The sequence below is a fragment of the Sus scrofa genome, chromosome 12, assembly GCF_054392235.1.
Source record: "Sus scrofa isolate SSC_HxYL_T2T_F1_AM1 chromosome 12, Sscrofa_HxYL_maternal_Yorkshire_Landrace_v2.0, whole genome shotgun sequence".
Lineage (NCBI taxonomy): Eukaryota > Metazoa > Chordata > Mammalia > Artiodactyla > Suidae > Sus > Sus scrofa.
The window spans coordinates 53,646,219-53,658,736 of NC_139394.1; the positions used below are offsets into that span (position 1 = coordinate 53,646,219).

The window sequence follows — 12,518 nt, forward strand, 5'->3', positions numbered from 1 at the left end:
TTCTTAAACTGAACACAAAACATGAGACAATACTGTAAAATTTAATTACCTTCAAACCAAAGCATTTGTATGAAAACACAACCCAAAAGAGGGGGCAAGACAGATCATGGATTGAACAAGTTATTTGCTCCACATATATCAGTAAAGGATTAGTATTTGGAATATGCACGAGTCCTATAATCTAGGAAGAAAGGAACCAAAAATATAGTAGGAAATCACGGGCAAAGATGAGAACAGGCAAGTCACAGAAGGGGAAGGTGATGTGGTCAATAAACAAACAAACAAAAAAGATAATTTGACTAAATTAAAAATCAATTTAAATTGTTCATTCAGAGTGTATACAAGTATAAGAGTCTGATAATTTTAAGAGTTGGGAAGAAATGAAAGAATTAGTATTGCCATTTCAGGAAAAATTAGCCCATCTCTGGAAGAGTTGGACTTCATACACCCGTGATCCAGCAATTCCACCTCTAGATGAGACCCTAGAGAAACTCCGACATATGTGTTCAAGGATGAGTGTTATCATATAGGAAACTTAGAAATGGCCTCCGTACAGAGAAATGGTTAAGTAAATTGTGCCCATTTCTTGTTAATGAATTCTGTACAGCAGTAAAGACTAACTGAATTCATATAGTGAAAGCGAGCGAATTCATATAGACACATTTTTAAAAATAGAATGGAACAAAGCAAGTTACTGGAAGATATAGTCCACATCACACAATATATACACACTTTAACACATAAAAATACAACACACGCATATGTAGTGAAAATATATATCCTAAATGGGAATATACTGTCCACCCAAGAGATTGCAGTTATCTCTGGAATGTGAGGGAGAAAAATGTAATTTTGGATGGAAAAAAAATGTATTTTCGAATGCATCTGTAATATTTATTTCTTTTAAAAATGTGTGGAGCTAATTTGACCAAATCTTATATTTTTAAAATCTAGATGATGAGTTTTGTTATGTTACGCTCTTTGTCATTCTGATGTTTTAGTACTATCATAAGCAAATTTACTTTAAAATTAATATTTCACATGTGGAGTGATATTTGGTCTAGAGAGTGGCCATGGAGTTGGATGACGCAGGTACATTTTTCACTGAATGCAGGAGATAAAGAGAGTGTTCCTTGTGAAGAGGTTAAAAAAAAAAAAAGGAAGCTATTTACACCAGGAAGGGGGATCCAGAGGCCAAATACAATGCTCATCTAGACTTACTTGTAGAGATGTCTGCTTACTGGACCCCAAACTGTATTTATAAAATGCAAATGTGATTGTGTCTGTCTCTCTAAATTTACTCCTTGTCTAGCCATCACCTAAAAGATGAAGTGCAAGTTCCTTATCACGGAGGGAAAACTCAAGGACAGATTGTTGAGAAAATGGAGGGTAACTCCAGGCAGAAATGTGTCATTTACCTTTATCAGAAGCTGAGGATACAGGCAGGGGAATAGGAGGAATTCACTCAGGAAAGGAGGTTGTGGGTTATTTGGTGGTGGGTTTTGACCAACAGTAATTTGTCCTTCCTTTGGTACGAAGGTGGTAGAGTGGATCTGAGCAGAACTAACCTTTGCTGATAATGCAGACATGGAACCTTTCGTTTAATATAAGCATAGCTATCTGAGCATGTATATTAAATGGCTGATCCATAAGGCAACGTTCTGAATGCTAATCTGGTGCGAGAACAACCACAAGGAAAGAAAAAGATAAGTAATTAGTGTAAGAATAACACCAGGAAAGAAGTGGTAGGTATAATCAATGCAGGAACCAAAGAAACAGGAGATGAGAGAAGAGAGGTTTCTGAGCATAGGGGCTGAGGTTGGAGACCCTCAGTGCTGGATGTCAAGTGTCATCATGGGAAGAAGTGATTTCTGCAAAAACCCTGAGAAAGAGCTGAAGAACCATGTGCCCCCAAGGAGAGGAGCCGGGAGGGGCGTCAGCATGAATGCTGGGGGCAGAGTAAGAGTCTTGAGTTTGCTGAGTTAAACCAGAGTCCTAGGAAATGCTGGCCACTAAAACCCACTTTCGTGGGACGTGGCAGTGCTCTGAGACAGCCGTCACCTGAGTGTGATGTTGCTGAAGACAAGGGAGGCCACATGTCTCCCCTTGTCATCTGAGTCAGCAAACATACCAAAAAGATATCCTCTGAGTGCTTTGAGATCCTCCCACAGGTCAGCTCATCAGTGCCTTGCCAATGAAAGAGCATAATTTCCTGAAGGAGCCTCTTAGCTTGCACCATTGACTGTGGAGGTGAGGGAGGATTGTCCTTAGCCCCTTTCTTAAATAATGCACTTGTGTGACTGCTAATGTGCCCAGTCAAACAATATGTCTTTTTTTCTTTCTTCTTCTTCTTTTTTTTTTCTCCTTTTTGAGCTGTACCCATTGCATATGGAGGATCCCAGGCTAGGGGTCGAATCAGAGATACAGCTGCCAGCCTACTCCACAGTCACAGCAACGCAGGAGCCCAGCCACATCTGCAACCTACTCCACAGCTCACGGCAACACCAGATCCTTAACCCACTGAGTAAAGCCAGGGATCGAACCCGCATCCTCATGGATATTGGTCGGGTTTGTTAACCACTGAGCCACAATGGGAACTCCCAACCAATATTTCTTTTGAAGGTGGACAGCTCAGGATTGAGAAAACCAAATGAGAATTATCCCTTCCTCATCCTCTTGTTTTTCAGACAAAGCCCAAGGAGAACAATTATCAGAAGGGAAGGATCTCTCTCTCTCTCCCTCTATCTGTGTGTGTGTGTGTGTGTGTGTGTGTGTGTGTGTGTGTGTGTGTGAGAGAGAGAGAGAGAGAGAGAGAGAGAGAGGGGAGAGAGAGAGAGAGAGAGAGAGAGGGAGAGAGAGAGAGGGAGAGAGACTGTATTCCATCAGATCTTGAGAACTTGGGTTCTGAAGCCAAGGTTTTGAGTCCAGTTTTGCCACTCCTTCTGACTTTAAGCAATTCAGTTAATTATTGTTTTCCATCTGATAAAAGCATGTAGTGATTCTGCTTACCTCTTGAGGTCTTGTGGCGGTTAAAGGGGGTAATGTGTGCAGTGCAGTTGCTGGTTATTTCTCTCTTGATGTCACTGTCACAGTCTCTTCTCCGGTACCCAAAGCCCCTACCTGGGGAGGTGGCTCAGATGCTATCAAAAAGGAACTTGGTCCTGTGACCTTCTGGCCTCTTCCACAAGGGGACGTTTATAATCAGCTGGTCTAGTGCATGTTAAAATGCCTCTTGGGAAGTAGGTGTGCTGGAGAAAATGCCAGCAGTAGTTTGGGAGAACGGATTCTCCGTTCCTGCTGAAAGGTCGTAGGCTTGGGATAGTTTGGAAAGAAAAGCCCAAAGTTTCCCAACTGTGGAGCAGAAGGGGTGGAAAGAGCTGCCTGGATGGGGCCTGAAGATGAGGATTCTAGTTCCCTCTTTAAGGAAGCGAGGTGGTCATGGCAAAGCGAACATTTGGAATTATTCCCCAAGGTATGCAGTCTCTTGAAACATGACTCCCCCAGGACTTCATTCAGAGCATAGTCAGAGTAATTGTTGACACTCAGTACATGCTGCTCCAGCTATGCCCTGTGGAAACACGATGGTTCTCAAGAGTAATTATTCTCAGAATTCTTCTCTAGAAGGAAAGGGGGATGAAAGCTTCCCAGAGTACATCTCCAGGGTCCAAGGTCTGGGCTGACCCATAATTGCCTCTTTGTTGGAATGTGGGCCCCTATCTGATTCCGCACAAAGTGGGCCCAGCCCTCGGGAGCTTCAAAGCCTGGGGTACACTCAAGCGCTTCATCTCGATTACAGCATGCAGGGAAGTCTTTCTGGTGTTAACTGCGGAAAGTAAAAATAATTCTATTTCCTCTTTCCCTAGAATTCTACCTAGGAAGGTGTAGAAATTAATACACAAAACCCTCAATTAAGACAGCATCAAGAGGCCAGAAGGGGTATCCCTGTCACCCCACTGCAATAGCAGAGCCCAGCAAGCAGACTTTCTCCTGGTACCTGGCAAAGGCTCAGCCAATGAGAGATAGTCACAGCTCAGCCAATGAGATGCCACCACTGAAATCTTACTTCCTCCAAAGGACTGTTTGTTTCCTATAGCTCTCTTAACTCCCCTCGCCCATTCTTTAAAATTGTTCTCCTCTTTCTGCTGCCTGGGGCATCTGCACTGTGGCTTAACGAGTTTGCAGACTCAGAATCATAATTCGTTGTTGATCCTGAATAGCCTGCTTCCCTTTTATTTCCTGGAGAAATAACTGGGGGTCTATTTGTTTTATGTCAACAAAGGTTAGAGTGAAAGTTAGACTTTCCTTTTCTAGCACGTTAATGCTAAGTCTCAATTTTCAGAGCTGGAAGAATCTTCCTCTGCTGCCCCCTTGGACCACGTCCTCCTGGGAGAGCACCATTTTAGAGAAGAAATACTCTCTCTGCTCCTATTTTCCCCAAACCTGTGGCCCAATGCCACATCACTGAACAATTTTCATGACTTCCTGGGAAACCAGAGGCATAAATGGAGCAAGAGAGCTGTGATTTGTTACTATCATTTTTTTCCTTTTGGAATTGGAATTCTCTTCAGTGACCAGGGCTTCTTGGATCTTGGACTGAATGATAGTGATGAGACTGGGCAATGAAAGGAAAGATCACGTCTCCTTCCTCCTTCAAAGTTCAATATCGTCTATGTGAGCCCATGTTTCCCACCTCTGTCCCATAGCTCACCTATTACCAGCAGTGGAGTGCCCTCACTGTTTGTAAAAAGTCTAGCCATGTCTTCTGCTAGTTCACAATTCCAGTTTACCTAGCTGTCTGTCTGTTATTTTATATCTCCTGTGTGCTGATATCTCCTGTCAGGTGAGGGGAATGCGTTGGGCATGAAGAGAACTGAGCTCAAATCCTCACGTGCCTCTTTCGATTGAAGCATGTGAAATATGTGACTTCACATTTTGGAGAGTTTATTTTCTCGTCTGGAAAAGAGGGTTACTATTGTCTGTTCTTCAGGGCTCTTTTGAACATTAAAAGCGATCGTAATGAATGTGATGCAGTAAAAGCACGTGAAGTACACACATGCGTATTTGATATGTAATGAAATACCGACTTTCTCTGAAACTGTGTGGCACATTTGGAACCTCCTTTCTAGTGCTCAGGACTTTCTTCCTTGTGTGGGCCATCGTTCCATTTTTTTCCGAAACAAGTGTTTGCCTGCCCACTCCATAGTGTTATGAGAGTACAGTAAAAACACACTGTGCTGTGTGCTTTGGTGGATAGAACACCGAGAGAGACACATAGCTTGACTCACAGGGACGTCAAGTCAGTATTGCCAGGTTCCTCCCATCCCTTACCAGAATCCTCATTCTCCACTCTGGCCCCCTTTCCCGAAATTTAGTCATTCGACAGACGTTCTGAGGTGATTTCATCTTCTCCAAACTTTACTTATCACCTCCACTCTGATTCATGCTCTGTTAATTTTGCTGCCAAGTTTCATATCCTTATGGTTAAATACTCTCTTCCATGAGAATGTGCCATGGGAACTTTTAAAATCTGCCCAAGATGGAACTACTCTTCGTAAATTACTCTCTTCTCCGTTATCATCAATAAAGGTGTCATTTATTATCATAAAAATTACTACATTCTATTGTTTGTACGTCCACATTCCTTTACACCGAATCTCTTTGTCTTTATTTTCACTCACTCCCTTGCTATATTTTTCTGATGTACCTAATTAAACTCCTGGTCTCACCAATCCCCTCTGTCTCTTACTGGTGTCTCTGTCCAATCCTTCATTAAAGCAAAACACGTGTTGCTGCTTCATAAAGAGCTCCTTATTTTTACCGATAGATATCTACCTGTGTGCCAACCTGTCATCACTATTTATCTATTCATAAGGGAAAATGTTGTAGGTTCCCATTGATCCACCACCCAACCTGAAAATTAGGACTTTGGGGATAATCCATATCAAATACATGGTACCCCATTTCCATCCCCTTGAGTCTTTCTTCTTCAATATCCTCTTGTCCTGAATCCTATGTTCACCTTTCTCTTGCTTTTTTTTTGTCGTGCTTTTTTTTTTTTAATTGTACTTTTGTCGCATCTATTTCTGTTCCTCAACAAGTATTTTGTGGTTGTTTGTGGTTGTTTATAATCTTATGAAAAAGTTATCAATAATAATCTTTGAGAATTTACACATTTTCAGCTAATATTATTATGATAAGATCAACCAAATTGTAGCATAACTCTCTAGGACATTCAGGAAAATTAGCCAAAAAAAAAAAAAAAGAAGGATTTCTTTCCTGGGTGAAGTGACTGAACTCAATTAGGACATTCTACTGATAATACAAAAAGGGCTTCCAGGAGGACCCATGCCTACAACTACATCTGGGATACATTTGTGTTTCCATGTCCAATAGGAAAGATTCCTAAAAATAACATCAACCAAAAAAAAAAAAAAAATAGGCAGAATTGTTGAGCATCCAAAGCCCCCGAAGAATGACTGTTTGCATCATTTAAGTATGTGGGGACCAAGTAGAAGCATCTTGGCAGCTCCTCTCAGACATCTGAGCTTCAGATGTGTGGTCATCCCTCTTCTGAATTCCTAGGTTCTGGTAACACCACGTTTCCCTTTCGTTCCTCCAGTCCTAGTGAAAGTAACTTCTTTTTGCAGTTAAAAATGGTTCAGTTACAGCAGCATTCATCTTTTTTTTTTTTTTTTGGTCTTATTAGGGCTGAACTCATGGCATATGGAAGTTCCCGGGCTAGGGGTTCAACCTGGAGCTGGAGCTGCTGGCTTACACCACAGGGGTTGAACCTGTGTCCTCATGGATACTAGTCAAGTGTTACCACTGAGCCACAACAGGAACTCCATCGTTTATCTTTTATCTTCTAAGCCACTTTCAGTGTACACCTATGTATCTGTGTATCTTCGTTAAAATTTCTGTTTCCTGAATGGTTCCAAAATGACTTGTAACATACCGGGTGTGGGATGGGTGGGAAATGAAATCAAGTCTGTTCACGTCTCATCATTATCAGATCACATTTATTCACTTACATTCACTCCTTCTCCCTTCACCAATACTTATTGATTGCACCTCAATGACCAGCATTGGTAGAAGTCGAGTGGAGCGTTAGGACAACTCTTGCCCTCAAGGTTTGCAAGCAAAGTAGGGGCGATATAATAATCCCCCAAGTTGACATTCAGGTAGTGATTTATAGACTTCAAAGTACGAAGTACGATGATCCTCACCCTTTCTGACAGCAACAAAGCAGACAGTTTTCTTTCCATTATGTAAATGTAAAATCCATGGCTCAGACATTCTCAGCTTGACTCTGCCCGTCAGCAGTGTAGTTGGGACAGGAACCCAACAACTTTGCTGCCACTTTGCCAGAGGAAGAGTGTTGTGTATGAATTGATAATAGAATGTCTTCTAACTCATAAGGTTTATTTTTCGTGATTTATCTATTTTTTATTTTTTTGTCTGTTTCTTTTCTTTTTTTTTTTTTTTTAGGTCCGCACACCTGCAGCATTTGGCGGTTCCCAGGCTAGGTGTCCAATCAGAGCTGTAGCTGCTGGCCTACACCACAGTCCTAGACCCAACCTGCCTCTGCGACCTACACCACAGCTCATGGACGTGCAGGATCCTTAACCCACTGAGCGAGGCCAGGGATAGAACCTGCAACCTCATCATTCCTAGTCATATTTGTTTCCGCTGCACCATGTTTTCAAGTTGTCTTGATGTATAGTTGATTTACCACATTGCGATAATTTCTGCTGTACAACAAAGTGATCCACTTATACATATACCCACATCCATTCCTTTTCAGGTTCGTTCCCCATATAGATTGTCCCAGAATATTGGGCAGAGTTCCCTGTGCTATGTAGCAGGTCCCTGTTGGCCAGTCATTCCATATACCACAGTGTGCACATGCCAATCCCAAACCCCCAGTCCACCCGCCGCCCCCACCCCACCTGTCCCCTTTGGTAACAGTAAATTTGTCTTTAAAATCTGTGAGTCTGTTTCTGGTCTACAAGTAAGTTCATTTGCATCCTTTTTAAGAGTCCACCTCTAAGTGATTTCCTGTGATGTTTCTCTTTCACTGACTAACTTCACTTAGTATGATAAGCTCTAGGTCCATCCATCTTGTTGCCAATGGCATGGTTCCACCCTGTTTAATGGCTAAGAAATATTCCATTACATGCGGGTACCACATCTCTATCCATTCCTCTCGTCAATGACTATTTGGGTTGCTTCCATGCCCCAACTCTTGTAAATAGTGCTGCAATGAACATAGGAGTGGATATGTCTTTTCCAATTATGGTTTTCTCTGGATAGATGCTAAGGAGTGGGATTGCTGGATCACATGCTAGTTCTATTTTCAGGTTTTGAGAAACTTTCCCAGTGTTTTTAACTAGTGGTTGTACCAATTTACATTGCTGCAAATAGTGAAGGAGGGTTCCCTTTTCTCCACACTCTCTCCAGCATGTATTGTTTGTAGAATTTTTGAAGATGACCATTCTGGTGATGTAAGGTGGTACCTTATAGTAGTTTTGATTTGCATTTCTCTAACAATTAGTGATGTTGAATATCTTTTCATGTGTTTGTTTGTTTGTTTGTTTGTTTTTGCCATCCATATGAGTTCTTTAGAGAAATGTCTCTTTAGGTCTTCTGCCTATTAAAAAAAAATTTTTTTTTGTATATTGTGCCGCATGAGTTGTTTGCATCCAATTCACAAGATTTCTGAGAAGGGGAATTTAATGGCTGTAAATAATAAGGTGGCTTCTTGGAGGGGGAGGACATTAGGGCTCGATATTGATGGTATCCTAATTGGAACCTGCAGTCTCTAATATGACCTCACATTGGTCATGAGGAGATTCTCTTGCTAAAGAGTTTCCCCAGAGCAGCCTTCATGTCTCTATTCCTCAGACTGTAGATGAAAGGATTTACCATCGGGGTCACGGCAGTGTACATCACAGTTATCATTGCATCCTTTGGGCTGTGACTCGTCAGAGGACGGAAGTACATGCCCATGACTGTCCCATAATACAGAGAAACAACTGTGAGGTGGGACCCACAGGTGGAGAAGGCTTTGAGCACACCCTTGGTGGAAGGAACACGTAAGACCGTGGAAAAGACCTGAACATAGGAGATGACGATGCATAGTAATGGCACGGAGAAAACACTAGCCCCTAGGTACATCATCTTCACATTGAAGTGGATGTCGGAACAGGACAGCTTGAGCAAAGAGGCAATGTCACAGTAGAAGTTGGCCACTTCCTTGTTTGCACAGAAGGACAGACGAGCCGTGAGCAGAGTGTGGGGGACAGCATTGGCATTTCCCATCACCCAAGACCCAACAACTAAGAGGACACAAGCCCGTGGGCTCATGACTGTTGTGTAATGAAGTGGGCGGGTGATGGCCACGGCACGATCATATGCCATAGCAGCCAGGATGTAGCTATCTGTGTTCACCAAGGCCAGCATGAAATACATCTGTGTTAGGCATTCCCCAAAGGAGATGGCTTTGGTACCTAAGAGATGGTTGGCGAGAGCCTTTGGGATGGTTACAGAGGAGAAGAAGATGTCGACAAAGGAGAGGCTGACCAGGAGAAAATACATGGGGTTGTGAAGGCGAACGTCACAGTGAATGGCCAGGATGATGAGCAGGTTTCCCATCAGTGTGATGGGGTAAATGAATAGGAGGAGGGTGAAGAAGAGGTTTTCCTGTTCCTTCTGACCACTAACTCCCAGGAGGATGAAATCCAGGTTGGAGGACTGGTTGCCTTCTCCCATGGATCTTTGAGCAGGAAGGGGAGAGGAATCCAGCATGAGTAGTGCAGTACTGTGTAGAATGATCTTCTTAAGCCACCATTTTTCATTCCTGTCGTTGCTATGTCAATCCGGGGTTTACTAAATCCTGAGGTAGGCAATACATTTGGGCTCAAAGCTCCTATAGGTCATGGGGAATAATCAACAGTTAGCTCTAGACACTCTTTCTAAGAAGTGAACAATCTTGAATCATAGGTGCCCATCCTACCCAACCCTAGCACCATCCCCCAGACACCTAGGGTATAATTATTTTACAAATAGTTAAAGTCTATATTTGACACACTAGAAGCTTTGTTAGACCTTGACACAAAGTCATAAGTATGGGAAAGTACAATGTATTCATTCATTTATTCAAATATGGCAACGTCTACTCTCAAGGACCTTAGAACTTCACAGAGAAGCTCGAATCACATGCTAATCTTATTAAATATGAAAAGGAAAGGACAGTAGTTTGGAGTCTTTGAGAAAAACTCCAGTGCAAGGATAGTTAGTAAGAGGAACACCCTGGATAATTAGAATTGTTCCACGGACAAAACTCAGAATGAACCCAGAGTCCAGAATGTTAACAGTTGTCCAGCCTGGTGTCAGAAGATTGCCAGTTATAGAGACCACTGAGGTTGGGTTATAGCAAAATGATAACAGTGAGTTTACTTGCTGGGTATCTCATTTTTTAGGTAAACAGTCACTTTTGATAGGTTTCATCCACATTCCCAACTCTGAAATATGTATAATCATGATATTTTTCTCTTTGATCTCACCTTATATTAGAAACAATATCTCCTACAGTTTCTCACCCAATTTCACTGTTGCTTCACTTACTGCCTAGTAGAATCTAAGGTCTATGTCTGTTGACTTGATCTCTTTTTCCTACATTTCCTCATTCGTCATCATGCAAACATATCTGACCAAACCTCACACCCTGCACATCCAATCTAAGTAGATTACAACCTTTTGTGAGGAGGAGAACGATATCGTGTTTATTTATTATCTCTTTGAGAGGGATTATTTTGAAATATTATTCCTTATATGTATATGTGGGTATACACACACACACACACACACACACACACACGCACACACACACACACAGAGTCAATTGTTCCTGATTTTTTTTTTGGGGGGGGGAGCTGCACCTGTGGCATATGGAGGCTCCCAGGCTAGGGGTTGAATCGGAGCTACAGCTGCTGGCCTATACCACAGCCACAGCAACGAAGGTTCTGAGCCACGTCTGTGAATTACACCACAGCTCATAGCAATGCCAGATCCTTAACCCACTGAGCAAGGCAACGGATCAAACCTGCCACCTCATGGTTACCTGTTAGATTCATTTGTGCTGCGAATGGGAACTCCCAGTTCTTGAATTATATTCAGGTTTATTTTATGGGTTTCCCACATGTAGGATACTCATAGGCACACTCAGTTTATTCTCACCTCTATATCTGACCTTATTGACTCAGTTTCAAGTAATTTGTATATAAATGACCTATTTATTGGTTCAGTGCTTTAGTTTTGACTGCTGTTACTTTCTTTTTGTCTTTTTGCTATTTCTTTGGGCCGCTCCCGCGGCATATGGAGGTTCCCAGGCTAGGGGTCCAATCGGAGCTGTAGCCACCAGCCTACGCCAGAGCCACAGCAACGCAGGATCCGAGCCGCGTCTGCAACCTACACCACAGCTCACGGCAACGCCGGATAGTCAACCCACAGAGCAAGCGCAGGGACCGAACCCGCAACCTCATGGTTCCTAGTCGGATTCGTTAACCACTGCGCCACGACGGGAACTCCCCTGCTGTTACTTTCTACATGAAATATTGTGATGCTTCCTTCACAATAATGGTTCCTACTCTTTGATCTATCTTGACGCATATTATTTGTGGCAGAGACTACTAGCTGCTCATGCAAATCCATATTGTTCTTTTCCTGTGCACTCATCTAGACTCCATTTGCCAACGTTCCATGCCCTGAGATGTTGTCATGTGACTGAATTCAGCCAATCCATCCTTGTGTTCTGGGCTTCCTCGGCCCTCTTTTCCAGGTCTTGTCAGCTGGAAGCAAAAGGCTTGGAAGCTAAATGGAATGGTGGGGTCACGTGGTGGAATGAGCCTGTGTCCCATGTTTTCCACATCCAGGACAGCCACCACACACTACGAAGACACACTGGGACTGTTACACACGGGAGAAATAAACTTTTATTCTTTTTCAGGCATTATATATTTTGTCCTCTATATTACCGTAGTCCAGGATTTTCTAAGGAATTCACTAATTCTTGAGTAGAATTGACTCAAAATATAATTCATTCCACCACCAATGTCTCCTGTAGTTTCTTAGGAATTATACCCAAGGCATAGGAAATGCAGGTAAAATTATTTTCCTTCAAAATATAATTTGCTTTTTCATCTCTACACCTAAATAAATTTGGTTTTCTCTCTTGACATGCCTTTCCCTATATTGCCACAGAGTCATAATATGGCAGAAGTGAGATTGTTCCATAAACCTGGAGGGCTTAGAGACTCTGGTTAGCTCATCTGGTAAGGCAGTGAAAATTAAAAGGAGTGCTCTTGGGAACATGGTCAACTAAGCTGACAAAGACGGGCCACATTACGGCTAAAATACATAAACATTCTGAAGTTTGGCATTCCTGCTGTGGTACAGTGGGTTAGAATCTCATTGCAGCGGCTTGGGTTACTGTGGAGGTGTGGGTTCGCTCCCTGGCC

General features: G+C 42.5%; 1 protein-coding gene and 1 long non-coding RNA gene across 2 annotated transcripts; one reads left to right on the forward strand and one right to left on the reverse strand.

Annotated features, from left to right (window-relative positions):
• Positions 1-1,337: 1,337 nt before the first annotated feature.
• LOC146398331 (uncharacterized) lies at positions 1,338-6,327 on the forward strand. The gene is made up of 2 exons (XR_014821703.1): positions 1,338-1,742; positions 3,630-6,327. It is a non-coding gene; the product is annotated as an uncharacterized LOC146398331 (long non-coding RNA).
• Positions 6,328-7,557: 1,230 nt separating this feature from the next.
• On the reverse strand, positions 7,558-10,599 carry LOC100513947 (olfactory receptor 1A1-like). The gene has a single exon (XM_084985701.1). It carries the CDS (start codon positions 9,805-9,807, stop codon positions 8,842-8,844), a length of 966 nt encoding a protein of 321 aa, XP_084841827.1. The 5' UTR covers positions 9,808-10,599; the 3' UTR covers positions 7,558-8,841.
• Between the last annotated feature and the right edge of the window lie 1,919 nt (positions 10,600-12,518).